This window comes from Pongo pygmaeus, chromosome 7 (assembly GCF_028885625.2).
Source record: "Pongo pygmaeus isolate AG05252 chromosome 7, NHGRI_mPonPyg2-v2.0_pri, whole genome shotgun sequence".
Taxonomy (NCBI): domain Eukaryota; kingdom Metazoa; phylum Chordata; class Mammalia; order Primates; family Hominidae; genus Pongo; species Pongo pygmaeus.
This window is the reverse complement of record NC_072380.2, coordinates 67707338-67729205: the sequence shown is the minus strand read 5'-3', so window position 1 is coordinate 67729205 and position 21868 is coordinate 67707338. Positions and strand designations below refer to the sequence as shown.

Sequence of the window (21868 nt, the reverse complement as noted above, 5' to 3'; positions counted from 1 at the left end):
AGCTCAAGCAATCCTCCCACTTTCAGCCTCCCATGTAGCTGAGGGTACATGCCATCACACCCAGCTAATTCTTTTATTTTTTTGTAGAGATAGGATTTCACCATATTGCCCAGGCTGGTCTCAAATTCCTGGACTCAAGCAATCCTCCCACCTTGGCCTCCCAAAGAGCTGGGATTATAGGTGTGAGCCACCACACCCAGCCTCAAAGAGTATTTGATGAGTGAACTGTGCTTTGGAAAAAAGTGAAACCTACCCAAGAAGGAGTGTGCTGCTGAACAAACTCTCCAACCTCCCATGGCTTCATCTCTAAAACAAAACCTGTTTTTCCCCTAGAACTTTCAGTACCAGCCTCATGGGTAGTCTTGGGTCAAGCTGTTTACCTCATCTAGGTCTCTGTAAAATGGGCATGTACTAGAGGCTATATTAGAGTTTTGGGGAGGTTGGAATCAAAGGTTGCATCCAAAGCACATACCATGATGGTTGACAGGTAGCAAGTACTCAGTAAACGTTATGCTATCTCATCTATGACACAGAACAATAGTACTTAGCCCTCAGGCTGCTGAAAAGACTAAGTGAGATCACCCATGGAAAGCACCAAGAGCAGTCTGGTATATAGTAAGTGCTCAATAAATATTAGGCATTGTTGGCCAAGCTTGGTGGCTCACGCCTATAATCCCAGCACTTTGGGAGGCCAAGGCAGGCGGATCACCTGAGGTCAGGAGTTTGAGACCAGCCTGGCCAACATGGTGAAACTCTGTCTCTACTAAAAAATACAAAAATTAGCCAGGCATGGCGGCAGGCACCTGTAATCCCAGCTACTCGGGAGGCTGAGGCAGGAGAATCACTGGAACCTGGGAGGCAGAGGTTGCAGTGATCCAAGATAGTGCCACTGCACTCCAGCCTGGGTGATAGAGCGAGACTCTGTCTCAAAAAAAAAAAAATATATATATATATATATACACACATATATATATTAGGCATTGTTACATAGGAAAACTCATATTTATACCTATCATTAAGAATACTCTAAGTTAATTAATTCAACACTATTTATTGAACTCCTATAAGGTGTCTGGCCCTAAGCCTGGTTTCTGGGCTATAGCAACCCAAGCCACAAGAGCTAATTGGTTTGTTTGCTTTAAAACAAACAAACAATGTCATTGTTTGGAAAGACTCTGAGTGACTGATATTTTGAAATACTCACAGATATTAAATAAGAAAATGTAATATTCATCTTTTGAATCTATTCAGCTATGACATCATACTATCATCTCCATTGTGCATGAGATGATTGTTAATCCTGGATCATTGTTTATGTTTCTTCATTACTTCTGAGGACTTTTAAAAAAATAATTTGACAGTTTATTAGTATGTTTCCTGAACTGGAGGTGAACAAAGGAAGAAGGATGTTGATTCAAAGTCTTCTATATGAAGGTGATCACAGTAGAAGAAAAATTGATTGCTTGAAGTCTATTCTCCAGCAATTCTATGATTACATAGGACTTTAACCTCCACAAGTTTTAAAAAACATTAATATTTAAAAGTGACACCCTGAACATTTAGATAATGCTGAAAAGGAAAATGAATATTAGATAACGCTAAAGAACAAATAGAGACTGGGTGCTCATGCCTGTAATCCTAGCACTTTCGGAGGCTGAGGCAGGCAGAGATTGCCTGAGCTCAGGAGTTTGAGACCAGCCTGGCCAACATGGCGAAACCCCATCTCTACTAAAAATACAAAAAATTAGCTGGACATGGTGGCACGTGCCTGTAGTCCCAGCTACTAAAGAGGCTGAGGCAGGAGAATCGCTTGAACCCAGAAGGCGGGGGTTGCAGTGAGCAGAGATTGCACCACTGCACTACAGCCTGGGCAACAGTGTGAGACTCTGTCTCCAAAAAAAAAAAAATAAAAGAAAGAGGAATTTGGTACTGAACAATCTGTACTAAATCTGTAGTATTAGAATTCTGGGAACTCTTCACATTTTAAGCATATGACAAAAAAAAATTCCTTTTTGAAATACATAGTAATTCATTTGATAAATATTTATTGGGGGCTACTAGATATGGGGTACTATTCTCAGGGCAATAGGTACACGCAGGTAGATGCAGAGAAAACAGGAGGATTAGATTTCAATTCTGTGACATGGATTACTTCTGGTGATTAGGTTTATAAACTGCTTTGTCTTCCCATATTTCCTGATTTTTCAGTAGTGGGTATACTGTTTAATAATTAAACTATTTGAGTGACCTCTGAACACTTACACATTTTACTTTTTGAGTTTGAAGTCCTTGCAAGCTCTGGGCAGTGGGAGGAACTCACCCTTGGCCATGTACTCGGTGATGATGTAAATGGGCTCCTCCCTGGTGACCACAGCGTAGAGCCTCACAAGCTTGTCGTGCTGCAGGGTCTTCATGAGGTTGGCTTCTTCCAGGAAGGCTTGCACAGACATAGTGCCTGGCTTCAGGGTTTTCACAGCCACCTTGGTACTGTTGTTATAGTAACCTAGGAAGAAAAAAGAAGGCGGGCATGCTTTATAAAACAGAAAATCTAGCCGGGGGTGGTGGCTCACACCTGTAATCCCAGCACTTTGGGAGGTCGAGGCGGGTGGGTCACCTGAGGTCAGGGGTTTGAAACCAGCCTGGCTAAAATGGTGAAACCCCATCTCTACTAAAAATAGAAAAATTAGCCGGGCGTGGTGGCAGGCGCCTGTAATCCCAGCTACTCAGGAAGCTGAGACAGGAGAATTGCTTGAACCCAGGAGGTGGAGGTTGCAGTGAGCTGAGATCGCACCATTGCATTCCAGCCTGGGCGACAGAGTGTGATTCCATCTCAATTAAAAAAAAAAAAAATTAAAACTTCACTTTGTAGATGCAGAGTTAGCAAAAAATTTAATTACAGATAGAAAAAAGCCTGAGTTAAAACACTACATAGTGATAAAATTAGGGGAGGCTATATGAAAAGTATCTAGGAATTTTCTTTCTTTACCAAAAAATATTTAAATTATTCAAAAATCAAAAGGTTTCTATGAAATAGTAGCAAAAAACGTTTTTATTGGCACTCTACCATGAGGACTAATATTTATTTATTTATTTTTAGACTAAGTCTTGCTCTGTCGCCTAGGCTGGATTGCAGTGGCACGATCTTGGCTCACTGCAACCTCCACCTCCTGGTTTCAAGCGATTCTTATGCCTCAGCCTCCTGAGTAGCTGGGTTTACAGGTGCCCGTCACCACACCTGGCTAATTTTTGTATTTTTAGTAGAGACGGGGTTCCACCATGTTGGCCAGGCTAGTCTCAAACTCCTGACCTCAAGTGATCCGCCAGCCTTGGCCTCCCAAAGTGCTGGGATTATAGGCATGGGCCACTGTGCCCAGTTGAGGACTAATATTTTTCTCTAATAATAAAATGTTCTGTATTCAAGACCAAAAAAAAACAAAACAAAACTCTATATATGCTATAATCCCTTACATACGTATACATACACACACAGGCATACACTCACATTATAATCCCCATTTTAAAATACAGACATATTTTATAGATACACAGACACACGCATATAAACAATGGTCTGGAAGAAAAGACACCAAAATACACCAAATGCTGGTTATTTCCAATGGTGTGATTACAAGTGATTTTAATTTTGCTCACTGTATCTTTAACTATTTACCACATTTTCTTTAAAAAAGGTGTTCTTTATAAAAATAACTTATACATACTAACTTTAAAGTACAATATGCTAGAGTCAAACAAGCACTTCCCAAAATTTGCAGACAGCTGGACTTGGGTGACTGTTAGTGAGAAAAGATCCCCCACTGAAAGGACAGGGAGCCACTCCCTCCACTCCTCCCCCGCCCAGGAGATGCAGCAGGTGCCCTGGGAGGCCTTCAGGGGAAAAGCCTGCATTTGTTCACCCCAGCATTTCCCACAATTTCTTGACTTCAGAACACTTGTTCAAGTAGCCTCTTACACCGCATGGAACATGCTCTGGGCAATACTGAGTCCTTAGTATAGTTCCCCCGAGGCACCACCCTTCTGGGACTGGGATTGAGCATTTTAATCCTGACTTTCTCTTGGGAAAGCCTTTTCTCAGTAATTTGGCAAAGCAGAAATATTAATAATCATACTCTTCCTTCCTGTCCTCTCTTCTGTTTCCATCTTTCTCTTGGAAATGTTAAAAAAAAAAAAAAAAATGGGGAGAAGGGAGTAGTAGCCGCTGGTGCCACTGCAAATCTTCCTGCAGGTTCCTGCTGCCTGATGCGGAACAGCCAGATAGCACCTGCCCTAAGGAAAGGTGATGTGGAGTGGACAGTCCCCTTTTTAGGGTGCAAGAGTATCTGTATGTGAATAGCATAGAAAGATGACTGGAAGCCTGCTGAGTAGACCAACAGTGATTATCCCTGGCTGGTAGAATTTGGAGTGACTTCTGCTTTCTCTTGTTCTTTACTATTCTGATTGGATTTGTCAATGAGTATGTACTCTTTTCTTTTCTCTTCTCCAGGAGAAGACAGGGTTTTGCCATGTTGGCCAGGCTGGTCTTGAACTCCTGACCTCAGCTGATCGGCCCACCTTGGTCTCCCAAAGTGCTGGGATTGTAGGCATGAGCCACTATGCCCAGCCAAGTATGTACTTTTTAAAAAATGATTTTTTTAAAATAATAAAGAAATGTATTATACATCTATTTCCAAGCCTTCAAACAAATAAGAAAAAATTAATTTATAGCTAGCAGTCAACCTATCCAATGATGTTTCTTTTGGTCATTAAGACTGATTCCTCTATTAAAATGTTTTATTTTGTATTCCACTTTGGTTAATACTTAGGGACTTGCAGTGCTCTATAGAGAAAAGAGGCTAGACAAGGTGGCTCATGCCTATAATCCCAGCACTTTGAGAGGCAGGAGGATCGCTTGAGCCCAGGAGTTCAAGACCAACGTGGGCAATATAGCAAGACCCCCATCTCTAAAACAAAACAAAAAAAAAAAAAAAGAAAGAAAAGAAAAAGAAGAATGCAGTATAAAATAAGTGTTAGAACATATGGAGAAGATAGTAACTTAAAGCTGACAAAAAAACCATCCTAGGTCCTTTTAAAAAGCTACCAACTACCTAAAATAATGGAATTATGAATATATTAAATTGTTCTGCCACCTAAATGCATAATTACAAGCAATATGGCCTTTTCTGTAGATCTTAAGAGTTATTGTAAAGTACATTCCACCAACAAAAGCCTTTTAATATTACATTTAAATCAAAAAGGTTTTATTATAAATTTTTTAACGTTTATAAACCCTAACCTTAACCCCAGCCCTAACTCTAACCCTAAGTTAGAGCATATCCATAGCAAATCACAGCATATCCATAGCAAATCACAGCAGGAAAATACATGATATAAAATACATGAAAATACATAAACTATATGATACATATAACTGCAAGGAACTGGCATCCAGGATATAGAAAGAATTCTTACAAATCAGTAAGAAAAATCAGAAGAAATAGGCAAAGGCTTGGATGGGCATTTCAAAGGAAGAAATTCATATAAGTAATAAACATGTGAAAAGTACTCAATCTTATTAGTAACCAGAGAAATGCAAATAAAGTCATGAGAAACCACTGCCGAGCTTAGCAAAAATTTTTAAAGTCTGGTAATATCAAGTGCTGATGAGCACCTGCCCCTTGGGAGGGATTCTGGGGCAGCTGCCCTAGGCCTCATTCTGTGTTCTTTGCTGAGCATCACTGAAATTCAATTGCAGAGCTTCTGTGACAACATCCAAGGTGTCCATGAAGGATGCTGAGTGCACACTTCCTTCTGGATAACCACCCACTGCCTGTGCTGCCTTGGGGCCCACATCTCTCTAAGTACAACTCTGCTAGTCAGGAAAGGGGACATGGGGACTAGCATATTGCTGGTGAGAAGCTAAGCTGGGACCAGCACTTTGCAAAATAAGTTGGCAATAACTTAGAAGAGCTGAAGATTCATACACCTTACGATCCAGCAAATCCACTCCCACTCACCCTAGAGCTCATGCATGCTTGGATCAGCACAAAAATGTGCAGCACATTGTTCATAGCAGCCCAAACTGGGAAAAACTCTGATATAGTTTAGATGTTTGTCCTCTCCAAATCTCATGTTGAAATTTGATCCCCAGTGTTGGAGATGGGGCCTAGAGGGAGGTATTTGGGTCATGTGAATGAATGGCTTGGGGCCATCCCCATGGTAAAGAGTGAGTTCTCGCTCTATTAGTTCACAAGAGAACTGGTTGTCTAAAAGCATGGCACCTCTTCTGGTCACTCTCTTGCTCTCATTGTGTGACATGCTCACTCCCTTTTGCCTTCCTTTTTGAAGGGAAGCTTCCTGAGGCTTCACCAGAAGCAGAGACAGGTGCCATGTTTCTTATACAATCTGAAGAACCGTAAAGCAAATAAACCTTTTCTTTATAAGTTACCCAGTCTCAGGTATTCCTTTAGCAAAGCAAAATGGACGAACATGAACTCCAATTTCATCAGTAAATGGTGAAATAAATGGATAAATGATCATATATCTTGAAAACACATGCAGCACAGCACAATATGGCATGAAGATGAATAAACCATAGCCACACCCAAAAGCATGAATGCATCTCACCAATACCATATGGAATGAAGATGAATGAACCGTAGCCACAGATGCATCTCACCAACACGACATGGGATGAAGACGAATGAACCATAGCCACACCCAGAAGCATGAGTGCATCTCACAAACACGACATGAGATGAAGATGTAGTCACATCCAAAAGCACAGATGCATCTCACCAACATCATAGGGACTGAAGATGAATGAATTGTAGCCACACGCAAAAGAAAAGATGCATCTCACCAACACCATATGGCATGAAGATGAATAAACCATAGCCACACCCAAAAAGCATGGATGCATCTCACCAACATGACATAGGATGAAGATGAATGAACCGTAGCCACACCCAAAAGCATGGATGCATCTCACCAACACCATATGGAATGAAGATGAATGAATTGTAGCCACACCCAAAAGCACACATGCATCTCACCAACACCATATGGAATGAAGATGAATGAATTGTAGCCACACCCAAAAGCACACATGCATCTTACCAACACCATATGGAATGAAGATGAATGAACTGTAGCCACACCCAAAAGCATGGATATGTCTCACCAACCCGTTGAGTAAAAGAGGCAAAGACGTACAAGAGCACATTTGGTATAATTCGTTCATACAAAGTACAAAAACAGGCAAAACTGAGCTATATTTTGGGGGGATGCATACATCCCCATATACAAAAGTGGTAAAATTAAGAAGAAAAGTCAGAAAACCATCAGGAAGGTCGGAATAGCTGTTGTCTCTGGGGGACAGGTAGGGTGTGGGTGGGAGGGGATGGGTGGATGGTGGGGGCTTCTGGGGCTAGCAAGTTTCCTCTCAGAGGTCGGCACACCAGTTTTTGCTTTGTAATTATTTGTGAAATTAGATATTTGTGTTTGCATTTTCTGTCTGCTTGTTACATTACGTAGCAATAAAAGTTAAAAAAAACAAAACCATTTCCCTTTTGCCATCATAAAAACAATGAAGCTCATGGAGACTTATACAATAGAAAAGTATGAGTAAAGGACGAAGGAAAAAAAACGCTTTCCAAGGTTAGGGGGGAAGTTATCAGGAAATATTGCAGCTGCATATATTTTAAATACTGATAAGGAGTTTGAGGTGAGTGGTAGATAAAGCAGCTGTGTCAAACATGGCCCAAGAATGGCGGCAGCTCCCAGATGGTCTCTTAGGGCTGTGACATTGAAACAATAGGGTGGTTTTCATCCCTCCGTTAAAGGCATGATTTTTATTCAGTGCTAAGGATCAAATCATAGGTTTCTAAGATACTCTCTGGTAGTTTGAAGGTTCAAATTAACCTAGTCATGGAGATTTGGGTTGTCAATATAGATGAAAAATTATGTTAAAAAAAACTTTTTGAGCTAGTAAAAAGTGTCTTGTGGAGTGCCACTTTGCCACAGTTAAAGAAAGCTGATGTGGCACCTTGAGAGCACTCTAATTCCGGCTGTGACTGGCTTGCTAAAAAGTGCCCACATACCACAAAAGGGAGAGTGGTTTTTAAAAAATGCATGCAGTTGATTTTGGAGGTGGGTTGGTGATTAATCTCAAGGCAGTTGGCTCAAATGAGAATTTACCAAGCAAAATTCAATGTAAAATAAGTTTCCTTCCTTCCTCAGGGTCTCTTCATAGACCAAGCAGTCAGAGGAAACATCGTCCTTAGCCTTGCTGCCCAGTTGATTCCCTGGGAATAGGACAATCCGCAGAGGAAGCATGTCACCCAAGTCAGATGTCACAAGGATCACACAAACAAGAGGAAACAGCTTGAAGCAGAGACACCTCTTTCTTTTATTCCCACCCAGCCCCTTCCCCCAAAGAACAGGTCACTTCCTAGTATTTGTTCACTGCATTTCAGGCCAAAAAAATGCAGACCATAAAATGAAATGGGTTGTCCATGAACAATTCCTTATGTTTAACAAAAATATTAACTTACTTGGCTAACAGTGATAGAATTTTAATTGTATTTTTTCTATCAATGAGAAAAGCTGGCCTGCTTATCCCTTGAGAAACTAAAAAGGGTAAGAGAAAACTAAATTCTGGCAGCTCAAAATTGGGAGAGGGAGTATCCTTCAGCCTATTTGTAACATAAAATCACCAATCACAACTCTTTTGGTTGTATTCCCAATACTCCTCTGCTATGTGTATTCAACATATTTAAATTATTTCAGGAGTGAAGAAGGAGCTTGCTGACTGACAGGCAAACTCAATCCCTACAAGCAAAAGATCCCAAGTCAAAATTTTCTATTTTTTTCTCTTCTATTTTCTTTTCTTCCCCTTCCCTTCTTTTCCTTCCTTCCTCCATTCAATATAAGACTGGAAGAAAAGCACAATTAAAAAATGAACAGTGATCAATGCCAATATCCTAGTAGTGATGTTGTACTATAGTTTTACAAGATGTTACCACTGGGGGAAACTGGGTAAATGGTACACGGGATCTCTCTGTATCATTTCTTCTATATATTTGCCAGCTTTATTGAAATATAATTCATATACCATGCCATTTACCCATTTAAAGTATATAGTTCATCAGTTATTTGCATATTCAGAATTGTACAATCATCACCACAATTAGCTTTAGAATGTTGTCATGACTCCAAAAAGAAATCCCATGCTCATTAGCAGTCACTCCTACCATACTCCCAGGCCCCCCAGCCCTAGGCAACCAATCATCTACTTTCTAACTCTAGATTTGCCTATTCTGGACATTTCATATAAATGGAACGGTATAATATGTGCTCCTTTGGGCCTGATTTCTTTCACTTAACATAGTGTTATTATAAGTTATCCATAAAACAGCATGGCATCCATGTTGAAGTATGCCAGGTCATTTTTTTTTTTTATTGCCAAATACTCCATTGTATGAATATACCACATTTTATTGACCCATTCATCATCTGATGGACATTTGGGTTGTTTGTACTTTTTGGCTATTACAAATAATGTTACTATGAACACTCATGTACAGGTTTTTGTGTGGACATATGTTATCCTTTTTGTATTATTTCTCACAATGGCATGTAAATCCACAATTGTCTCAAAATAAAAAAAATTAAAAAGCAAAAATACAAACAACTTCTATTTAGTGGGGAAACCCTGGGCAATTTCTTTCCTCTACTATATAGCCTTTGCACTAATGTGACATATTTTCTTTCTAAAGATATTATTTAATAACAGTGCTTTGAATGCTGTCAATTGAACTTACCTGCACAATTTCTTTCAATTGTTATGTAATCCCTCTGAGATAGGTTCCATTAAACCCCATTTTAGATGAGGCTCTACTGCCTCTGTCATTTAAAACGTTATTAGTAAATCAAGTAAAAAACACAATTTAAAAAGTGAGAAAAGGACTTGAACATACGTTTCTCCAAAGAAGATGTAGAAATGACCAGGAAGGACATGAAAAGATGCTTGGTCACTAATTATTAGGAAAACACAAATCAAAACCACAGTAAGATACCATCTCACATCTATTAAAATGACAACTATCAAAAAAGCCAACCAGCCAACAACAAAAAAAAATCCCCAAAACAGAAAATAACAACTGTTGGTCAGGCTGTGGAGAAAGGGAACACTTATACACTGTCAGTGGGAATGTAAAATGGTGCAGCCGATATAGAAAACAGTATGGCAGTTCCTCCAAATTTTAAAGATAGAAGAATTACAGGATCCAGCAATTCCACTTCTGGATTTACACTCAAAGGAATGGAAAACAAGGTCTCAGAGAGGTATCTGTGCACCCATGTTCACAGTGGCATATTCACAATAGCCAAAAGGTAGAAACAACCTAATTGTCTATCAACAGATGAATAAACAAAATGTTATGTATGCATATAAAGGAATATTATTCAGCCTTAAAAAGCAAAGAAATTCTGACACATGCTACAACACAGATAAACCTTGGAGACATCATGCTAAGTGAAGTAAGCCAGAGACAAAAAGACAAATACTGTATGATTCTAATTATTTGAGGTACCTAAGGTAGTCAAATTCATAGAGACAGAAAGTAGCATGGTGGTTGCCAGAAGCTGGAGGGAGAGGGGATCAGGGAGTTGGTGTTAAAGAGTACACAGTCTCTCAGTTTTATCAGATGAAAAGAGAGTCTGGAGATTGGTTGCATAACAATGTAGATGCATTTAACACTACTGAACCGTACACCTAAACATTGCTAAAACGCAAATTTTATGTCACGTGTATTTTATCACAATTTTTAAAAACAGAATGAGCAAATCTATTCAAGTGATGTATTTTCTCAAGATTTTTACCCTGTTTCAGTCTAAATAAAAAGTAACAATTTGTATAGAACAATCAGATACTTTCCAACACTCCATTCTCTTCTCTTCTAAACTTGTTTCTCCTAGGCACCACCTGGATATATGTTAAGCAAAAGTTCTCTAAAATTAAGCTGTGTGCAGGAAAGAAGAGAAATTGGAGGATTCAGTGTATCTGGAATTAGAAGCAAGGAGGTTTTCTCAATCCCAGAAAGGACCAATGTTCTTAAGCTCCAGGTGTATAATTTTAGTGCAGACTTGCACCTTATGACAGAACAGGGGATGTAAGCAGGTCTGCTGAGGTGTGTGCTCCAGGCTGCCTAGCTCCTGACTTCCTGCTCCCAGCCTCGCCAGGCACCCCCTGGAGGACGCACTGACACCACAGCTGACAGCAGCACTTCTGATGCCAGGCATCCAGGCTGGCAGCAACTGCATATTTATTTATTTATTTTTTGAGATGGGGTCTCACTCTGTCACCCAGTTTGGTGACAGCGGCGCAATCTCAGCTCACTGCAACCTCTGCCTCCCAGGCTCAAGCGATCCTCCCACCTCAACCTCCTAAGTAGATGGAAACACAGGTGCAACACCATCATGCTCAACTAATTTTTTTTGTATTTTTGATAGAGACAGGGTTTCACCATGTTGTCCAGACTGGTCTTGAACTTCTGAGCTCAAGCGATCTACCTGCCTCGACCTCCCGAAGTGCCAGGATTACAGGTGTGAGCCACTGTGCCCTGCCAACAACTGCATCTTTAAAAACAGTGTTACCGAGAAATAATTCACTCAAGCAGTTGGATTTAAATGTACTTGGTTCACTTTACTTGTCTCTCAGGAGCAAATAGCATGCAATTTGATGCTTTATCCTGGCTTCACAGCTGAACAGGACAGGCTGGAACAAAATTCCAAGCCATCTACTGATTTAGGGTGAACCAGTACATCCTGGTTAACCTCCCTCTACATTTCTTTTCATGACAGACACATTAATTCCTTTGCCAGCAAATATCCATAGGAAAGTCTAATTGGATTATTTATGGCTCTGTTTTATGATTAAAATTGGGGAAAATGCATCAAAATATAGCTTCCAATAACTAGAATCAAAAACAAAAAAGTGACAATAATAAAAATAGGGCACACGGAGTCAGACTCTGGGAAACATCCCGGGTGCATAATCTCATTCTTCCTTTGAACAACTGATAAGATAGGAGTTTGTCCACTTCACTGATGTGGAAACTGAGGCTAGGGAAGTCAAATTAGCTTAGAAATAGTGTAGCAAGTAATTGAGTCCAGGGTTCCCAGATGCCAGAGCAGCCTGGCTCTCTCACTGCCTTGAATGATCTTGAGTAAGTTGCTTATCTGATTCTCAGTGATGTTGTTTATCAAATGATCACAGTAATGCCTCTCATTCACAGTGCTACAGCAATGAGTAAGTGAGAATGTCAATGCAAACACACTTAGAGCAGGGCCCATAGAGCCTGTACACTCTTTTCTCCCTTCCTCCTGTCTTCTCCTCCTTCTCCCCACACAAAGTCACAGTAAGTACTCAGATGGACTAAGAGCACAATTAAGTGTGATTGGGATCCTGGTTTTCCTGCCAATATTCTCAGTGAACAGACGGGGAAGCTGGGAAGAGAACGCAAAAGTTCCTGGATCTTGACGTGAGCCAGTGGGGTTGGAACAGACATATTCAAGGAGCAAGGGAGGAGGACAGAAAGGACCGGAGCTTTATAGAGAAGTGACGGCTTCTAAGAGGGAAGAGAATTCACAGATCGTGCTGAAACCATTTGGAGAAAGTTCTATTTACACAATCTTAAACAAACTTCCTACAGAGTATTTATTTACTACAAAAGGGAGTAAAAAGTTGCCATGGAGAAACTAAATTTAAATGATCCATTTAAACTTTTGGATCACTTTAAATAAAAGTGATGGTGGATTACTGTAGACAAAATCAAATAGAACATCATTAAGAATAGGACCAGCTAATACTATGCCTCCTGACAGGTGCATTGAGAACACAGCACTGCTTAGGTCCTTAGACACTCTTCACAAAACTCAGCAAGTCACGTCTGCACTTAATCTCAGGTGGTCAACGGCAATAATAACATCTATGTACGTGTACATATATAAAAGAACAAGAAAATTAGGACAATATTAACAACTGGTGAATCTATGTGAAGGGTATACAATATTCAATATACTATTCCTGCCCCATTCTGTAGATTTGGAAAAAAATAAATATAAACATCAAAGGAGGAAAAAAGAAGCCAAGTCATTTTTTTTTAATGAGCATATAATAGTTTTGTTGTTCTTCAAAAAGTTCAACAGAGGCTTATCACATGCCCCAGCAATTGAACTCCTAGGTTTATACACAAGAGAAATGAAAATGTGTCCACATAATAATTTGTATGTGAACATTCATACAGCATTATTCATAACAGTCAAAAGGTAAAAACAACTGAAAGGTCCACCAACGGATAAGTAGATAAACAAACTCTGGTATAGTCATGCAATGGAATATTACTCAGCCATAAAACAAGAAAATTCTAATACATTCTACAACATGGATGAACCTTGAAAACATTATGCTAGGTGAAATAAGCCAGACACAAAAGGACAAATAAATGATTCCACTTATATGAGGTACCTAGAGCGGTTAAATTCATAGACAGGAAGAATGGTGGTTGCCAGGGGCTGAGGGGTGGGGCGAATGAAGAGTGATTGTTTATTGGGCACATTGTTTCCTTTTGGGATGATGAAAACATTTTGAAAGTAGATAGAGGTGGTGGCTGCACAATATTGTGAATGTACTAAATGCCACTGAATTGTTCGTTTTAAATGATAAATTTATGTCACGTGAATTTCATGTTAATTAAAAAAAAGCACATAGAGAAATGAGGAGGAAGACAACAGAGTGTGCATGGGAAGAGACAACATTCAGAGTGAGCACTCACACCCATGAATCTGCTGAGTGGAACAGAAACTGAGGACCTGATTTGCACTGCCAACCAGTTCTGACACATGCCAATCCACATGGAGAATGTGAAGTCATGTAATTACAGTTTACCTGAATTCTGCAAATATGTGCAGAAAGACTTACAGTGCAGTGAGAATTAATGATAGGCTGGCTCAGTATGTGCCGTGTTTAAAAGACACTTCTGCTCAAGAGGGGCCAACAGGAGAACGTGAGCAAGGCTATGATCCCAGGGGCCAAGACTGTAGAGGGAAAATCTGGATGCAGAGGTGACATGCCCACGTGGCTGCAGCTTCTGTTCTGCCGGGGCTGGAGAGTATTTAAAAGCCATCTGCCCCTTCCATTTAGAAATCACATTTGCTTTCACTCAACAAAGCTGACACAGAAAAAGTGACCCAGTCAGACGTGTGTGACCTAACATGTTACTCTTTCCAGAAATAACCGCACATTCCATTAGAACCATTAAAAGAATGTTATGCTTTAGCGTTTTTGTTCTAAAAAACTCTTATCGCCAAAGAAGTTCACACTCACTATGAAAACTTTTATTTATTTATTTATTTTGAGGCAGGGTCTCACTGTGTCACCCAGGCTGGAGTACAGGAGTGCCATCTCGGCCCACTGCAGCCTCAACCTCCTTGGTTTAAGTGATCCTCCCACCTCAGCCTCCCAAGTAGCTGGAACTACAAGCACATACCATGGCACCTGGCTAATTTATTTATTTGTAGAGACAGGGTCTGCTATGTTGCTCAGGCTGTTCTCAGCCTCCTAGGATCAAGCAATCTTCCTGCTTGACCCAAAGTGCTGGGATCCCAAAGTGCTGCAATCCCAAAGTGCTGGGATTACAGGCATGAGCCACTGTGCTCAGCCTACTATAAAAACTTTTTTTTAAAGTAGGTAGATGAAAAGAATCCCCTGGAAAAAGCCACTGCTATAATCTTGCTGCACTTCTTGCCAGCCTGAGAAGGCAATACTTAATGTTAAGAAATGATTTCTTCATGACGTGACTTTGAGAACCTTAGAAACTTTCTTGGTGACCCTCAAATTGTAATACATTGAGGCTTTCTATTAAGCCAATGGGTTCCAGCCCTAAGATAACCTTTCCCAGAGATGGAAGCAAATTTCTTGCACTTGAACTGTGCATCCAGAGGATCTGGCGACGAAGGAATCACGAAGAAATGGGCAGATGATCAAGATAAATACCCATTACTCCCCTCCTTACAAACATTAAGAGAATTACTAAGTCGCAAGAAAGAGCAAGAACTGAAGTAAATAGATTTTGCAGGCCAGTTCTCAGCCCCTATGGGCAGAGGAAAACAAAATAAATGATGTTTCTGACACAATTTAGTGTCTGGCTCAGAAGCTGATCGAAATTGGCTTGAGCCTTTACGTCTCCTGTCACCATCTCTAGAAGGACATAGGCCCCCAAGCCACACACTTACCCATCCAGACTTCCCCAAACTGCCCAGCGCCAAGCCTTTTCACCAACTTGATGGACTCCCGGGGGATCTCCCAGGCATCTTTATCCCATGGCTTCTGTGGCTTGGGACTAATACAAGCCTTCTCCAATCTTCTGCACAAGCCATCTGCCTGCTCTAATTTGAAAGGGAAAAATGAAGGTTAAGAAATGCAATACTTTGTACTTTACCTGTGTCTATAAAGAAAAGTTTGAACTAGGAGCCTTATAGTGTCCAACCTGCCGCAGTCTGTGAACTAAAATGCATCCTTGACATAATTGTGACTTTTGAAATTTGTGGGCTTTTTTGTTTTTCTTTTTTTTGAGATGAAGTTTCGCTCTTATCGCCCAGGCTGGAGTGCAATGGGTGATCTTGGCTCACTGCAACCTCCGCCTCCTGGGTTCAAGCAATTCTTCTGCCTCAGCCTCCCATGTAACTGGGATTACAGGCGCCAACCACTATGCCCAGCTAATTTTTATATTTTTTAGTGGAGACAGAGTTTCACTGCGTTGGCCAGGCTGGTCACAAACTCCTGACCTCAAGTGATCCACCCGCCTCAGCCTCCCAAACTGCTGGATTACAGGTGTGAGCCACCACGCCCGGCCTGAAATTTATATAAGAGAAACCATTTAAAACATACTTGATTGTATTCATCAGCACTGCTAACATACATGAACAAAAACAACAAAGTCAACAGACAACCACAGGCTGACAGATTGTCACACTTAATAAAATGTGATTTCAGATTACTAAGCCCACATTAAGCTTCACAGGGCACCACAGTGGGGACTCGGTCACGTCACCACCGGACCCCAGGCCCCAGAACAGAGCCAGAGTACCACAAGCCCTCAGCATGTGCCAGATGCACACAGGAATGGGAGGGCGGAGGGAGGCAAGAATCTACAAAATCGGAAGCACGTTGCTGTCTCCATGTTTTGGGACTCAAGCAAACCTATAATGTGCATCCCCTTCGAGCAGGTCATAGAAAGGAGCCGGGGCAACAACCACTCAACTGACTCCAATCACACAGGAAAGGGACCCAGAGTCTCAGGCCCAGGCTTCTCAGGGCACTGGAGACAGGGACATTGACCTGCACTTCTAAATATTTCAGTGGTAGTGTTATATCTGTTTGACTTTACCAAGAATATACATTACTTTTACACACACATACACACACACACACACACAGAGATCTGCAAATCTGCATTCTTATTGCAGATATTCAGATGCATTGTAAAAATATATGCAAAGATAATATATATTTTTCTCTTGGTAATTTTGGAACACTGAATGTCAAACAGCATGTAGTAGGTGGGAAGGACTGGGAGAATTACTCACAAGGATCAAATCTTACTTTGTGTATTTAACTATAGATTAATTGCTTTTATTTTAGCATTTGTTTTTTGAGACAGAGTCTTGCTCTGTCACCCAGGCTGGAGTGCGGTGGCACAATCTCAGCTCACTGCAATCTCCGCCTCCTGTGTTCAAGTGATTCTCCTGCCTCAGCCTCCCGAGTAGCTGGGACTACAGGCGCGCACCACTATGCCTGGCTAATTTTTTTTTTTCTAGTAGAGATGGGGTATCACCATGTTGGCCAGGCTGGTCTCAAACTCCTGACCTCAAGTGATCCACCTGCCTTGGCCTCCCAAAGTGCTGGGATTACAGGCATGAGCCACTGTGCCTGGCCTAACTATAGATTAATTTAGAACCACTTATAGAATATGACCTGCAACTGTATCTAAGAGAAATACAATGCATAAAAAGTTTTAATATAAAAATAGTGTTTGATGTCTTATACATATCATAACAAATATATTTTGTCTTGTTGAACCTTCAATTTTTACTTACTTTGGTAATGTTTAATCATGTCGCTGATACAGGGAAAAGTGATTCGTGGAGAGATATAATAGCCCCCATTATCCAGACTTCTAATTTTGTAGTGCTTAATAACATCACCATGCACAGGGTCAAAGTCTCTGACAGATAGAGAGAAGCTTCCTATGGGGTAAAAGCGTAAGTAAATGTTTATATCTCACAAATAAGATTTGCATTATACAACAACTGCAGTACACATTTTGTGATACAAATATGCAAAATACATATATATATATGAAATTTGTATAAAATGCATAATTTTAAAAGTCCTATAAAAGTTCTACTTGACAAATGAAGCTGGCATTTTGTTTGCTGTGTAGCTTGCCAACATACCATTTTCTTTCTTCATGATAATTTTTTAAAATTATTATTTAGCTACATTTAAAATTTTTTAAGTTACTTTGATTTTCTTTTTTTTTTTTTTTTTTTTGAAACAGGTTCTTGCTCTGTCACCCAGGCTGGAGTAAAGTGGCACAATCATAGCTAACTGCAGCCTCGACCTCTTGGGCTCAAACGATCTTTCTACCCCAACCTCTAAAGTAGCTGAGACTGCGATCATGCACCACCACACCTGGCTAATTTTTTAATTTCTTATAGAAACAGGCTCTTGCTATGTTGCCCAGGCTGGTATCAAACTGCTGGGTTCAAGTGATTCTCATGTCTCGGCCTCCCAAAGCATTGGGATTACAGGCCTGAGCTACCATGCCCAGCCTAATTTTCTTTGTCTTAAAATTTCAGGATTTGGTCAAATAATAATGCAAAAGGCTCAGCAAACAACTCCTGGTAAGAACTGGCCACAATCATGTGTGCTTTCTACAGTACTTTTCTTTTCTTTTCTTTTTTTTTTTTTTTTGAGACAGTGCCTCACTCTGTCACTCAGGCTAGCTAGAGTGCAGTGGTGCAATCATGGCTCACTGCAGCCTCCCTTCCCTGGGTTCAGGTGATCTTCGTACCTCAGCCTCCGGAGTAGCTGGGACTATAGGCATGCGCTGCCAGGCCTGGCTAATTTTTGTATTTCTTGTCGAGATGGGGTCTTGCTGTGTGTCCCAGGCTGGTCTCTAACTCCTGGACTCAAGTGATCCTCTCGCCTCGGCCTCCCAAAGTGTTAGGATTACAGGTGTGAGCCACCACACTCAACTATATTACTTTTAGTAGCACAACTAATCATTGAAGTTTGTTATTTGTTATCAAACCATAAAACTTTTACTACCAGAGCATACTATATCCTTTTTTTCCCTTGAGTAGCTCTAGAATAGTTTCTAAAAATAATTTCCTAAATAGTGTTTTAAAAGAGGCCTTGAACAATTTCCTACCTTTTAATGTTTCACTTTCTCTAATAAGGAAAGCTCCAGCGCTATTCCCTGGTGCCAAAAGCTGCCTTTCTGCGTCCTTCCTGGTTATATCCTTGAAAAACCACCTGTGAAGACATTTCAACATTTCCTGCATATTATGTTCCATGGCAAGAAAAAGCTGAAGAATATTAACAAGAAATCCAATGTGGCAAACAAAGCCACCAAGATGACAACACATGAGGACTCACTCTTCTGTTTCTAAGGTGTTGAGTTTGGCCACATAGTTGCTGGGGATGAAGCCTTCTTTTTTTGTTAAAAGGGACTTTGCTTTCCACCATTCTCCATGCCTAGAATAGAAATACACATCAAAAAGAAGCTAGAAGATTACATGCTCCATGCATGTATCAAAATATCACAGATATCCCACGAATATGTATTTATGTACAGATATTATGTATCAATTAAAAAATTAAAAATAAAGAAAACATAGAGTACCACAGGACCCAGCAACTACACTCCTTGACATATACCCAAGAAAGATGAAACCATAACGTCCACACAAAAACTTGTACATGAATGTTCAAAGCATCATTATTTGTAGAAGCAAAAAGTAGAAACAACCAAAATGCCTATCAACTGATGAATGGACAAAATCTGGAATATCCATCCAGTGGAATATTACTCAGCAGTGAAAGGAACGGAGTGCTGAGAGAGGCTACAACAGGGATGAACTTTGAAAACATTACGCTAAATAAAAGAAGGCAGCCACAAAGGACCACATATTGTATGATTCCATTTACGTGAAATATCCAGAATAGGTCAGTCTTCAGAGATAAAAAGTAGATTCGTGGTTTCCTAGGGCTGCAGAGAATGGGAGAGTTGAGGTGACAGCTAAGGGGTACAGGGTTTCCTTGTGGGGTATTTAAAATGTTCTAAAATGGATTGTGGTGATGATTGCACAATTCTGTGACTATACTAAAAAATCACTGAATTGTAGGCTTTAAGTAGATGGATTGTATGGTATTGTGAATTCTCAATAAAGCTATTAAAAAGAGAGAGAGAGAAAGAAAAGAAGCCAGGAGTGAGGGTTTTGAATGTTCACAACACAAAGAAAGAATAAATGTTCCAGATGATGGATATGCTAATTACGCTGATTTGATCCATACACACTGCATACATGTATCAAAATATCACTCTGTATCCCATGACTGCATATAATTATTCCATGTCAACTAAAAATAAAAGGAAAAAAGTGTTTATATCCAAGACTCAACAGCTACAATAGCAATTGTCTCAAGATGTTTGTTTAGGATGGTGAAGGCGGGTGGAGAACATCTCTGGAACCCCAGAATCCAGTGGGAAAATTCACTCTTCGTGATGGAATTAAAATATGTTTAGAGACAAAAGCAAATGAAAACAGCCTTACAACTAAAGCATGCATCACTGTGATCAGGGGTGCACAAAGAAGAGTTGGTACAAATGGCTCCCATCTCACAGAAACAAAAGGTTTGTAACTTGCCCCAGGATAGCTAAGAAATGCTTTCAAATCCTTATAGAAATGAGAGTCAAGGGAATACTGGTCCATAGTTCATGCATTATAAACTCCTTTGTTCAAACATCTAGTTATCATAGAGATGGACACCATGAAAAGAAGAAAACCATAAGACAATTCCAAGCAAGTGAGCTCCATCACCATGCTCGAGTCCTCAGCAGAAAGGCAGGCATGGAGCCAGGAGGAGGCAAGGATGAGCACCGGAAGAAGCAAGCAGGTAAGCTGGTAACAGGGGAAGGAATGGGTCCCTTTGAGCCTTAACTGCATTCCTCTATAAATTCCACACACAGATAGGATCCTTCTCTGTAAGGCACGAAGGCAACTAGAACTAATACTAAGCTCTGCCTCCTCTTTGCTTATGTTATGTTTAAACACATGCATCATGCTCACATCAACCCCATGATCTAGGTACTGTCATTCCCATTTTATAAGTAAAGAAACCAAGGTATAAAGTTTAAGGGTCTTGTCAAGGTCATACAGCTATCAAGTGGCAGGGCCAGGATCAGGCTTAAGTTCCTGTTCAACCCATAAGCAACATTGCTCTCAATCACGGAACACCTTGTCCTTAATAAGGGAGTCTCCCCCTCAAACCCTATTTGGCAGGTCACAGTGACATTTAATGCAAGATTAGTAAGAAAAGCAAGCTAGAATTAAAGCAACTGGAGTTTCTTATTCTAAGCACTGTCCTGCATGCCTATGGTCTGACACTGCCACATGTCTGAGTCAGCAAGAGGGGGTTGAGGAGATGACGACACTCAGGCGTCCTCACAAAAGCATGGCAGCTGCTGAGTTGAGAATTTTCCAACACAGCTGCTGTAGCTCAGTACCCTTAGAACTCAAACTAGGCTGGGCCCATGAACCCAGTCTAAACATGAGTAATATAACAAAAGAAAAGTGACATTTCAAGTATCATGCATGGGCCACACAGATCCAAATTTCTTAAGGTGGCAAGAGTGGATAAAGAAAGAAACCAGGCTGGGTGTGGTTGCTCACACCTGTAATCCCAGCACTTTGGAAGGCCGAGGCAGGAGAACTGCTTGACAGCAGGAGTTCAAGACCAGCCTGGGCAACATAACAAGATCCCATCTCTACAAAAATTTTAAAAATTAGCCAGGCATGGTGGCACATGCCTGTAGTCCTAGCTTCTCAGGAGGCTGAGGTGAGAGGATTGCTTTAGCCTAGGAGTTCAAGGCTGCAGTGAGCTATGATCATGCCATTGCATTCTAGCCTGGATGACAGAGAGAGATCCCATCTCAAAAAAAAAATTGTTTTAAAGAAAAACCACTGTCTGTCTTCAAGGGGAAAAACCCCTGCAGTGTGCTCACAGACGGACTTAAAAGGAAAATCCCTTTGGCTCTATTCCTTCCACTGCCCACTCCCTGTGGGTAGCAAGGAGGCCTCATGCCCATTACAAGAAAGGGGCCGGACTATGGCTGTAGCACCAGAAGCAAGACAAGGGGACAGCCTGCAGGGCTCAGTGGCCCGAGGAAACGAGCAGCTGTGGGGTGCTTGAGAGCACTTACTCCTCCAGGACTTTCATCTTCTCTCCTTTCTTGAAAGACAAGTCATCCGGGTGGATGCCATCATAGGGGTACAAGGCTACCACAATGTCTCCTTGTTCTTCTGGATCTAAAGATGAACACAAGAGAACACCTGTAAGAATCCATCAGCAGAAGCATTTTAACAAACCTCATGGGGCACAAAGGATGACAGGAAGCACTAAGAGGGGGCGACTGGAAGAAGGACATGTGCTTCCTGCCTAGTGGGCTCAGGGTCTGCACGGCCCACAGAGAGTACCTTGCTGTATACACTGTGTCCAGTATTTGTTATTGCAAATCACTTA

At 40.8% G+C, this 21868-nt stretch overlaps 1 protein-coding gene across 2 annotated transcripts in view; it reads right to left on the bottom strand.

Moving 5' to 3' along the window:
* LYN (LYN proto-oncogene, Src family tyrosine kinase) overlaps positions 1–21868 on the bottom strand; it is a 132692-nt gene that overhangs the window by 42194 nt on the left and 68630 nt on the right. For both annotated transcript variants that reach the window (XM_054498145.2, XM_054498146.2), the window contains exons 4-9: positions 21549–21654; positions 18722–18820; positions 18495–18598; positions 17155–17304; positions 15292–15444; positions 2321–2503 (exon numbers count right to left, since the gene is read on the bottom strand). In XM_054498145.2, the coding sequence (XP_054354120.1) occupies positions 2321–2503; positions 15292–15444; positions 17155–17304; positions 18495–18598; positions 18722–18820; positions 21549–21654 (795 nt within the window). The remainder of the gene's footprint in view (positions 1–2320; positions 2504–15291; positions 15445–17154; positions 17305–18494; positions 18599–18721; positions 18821–21548; positions 21655–21868) is intronic.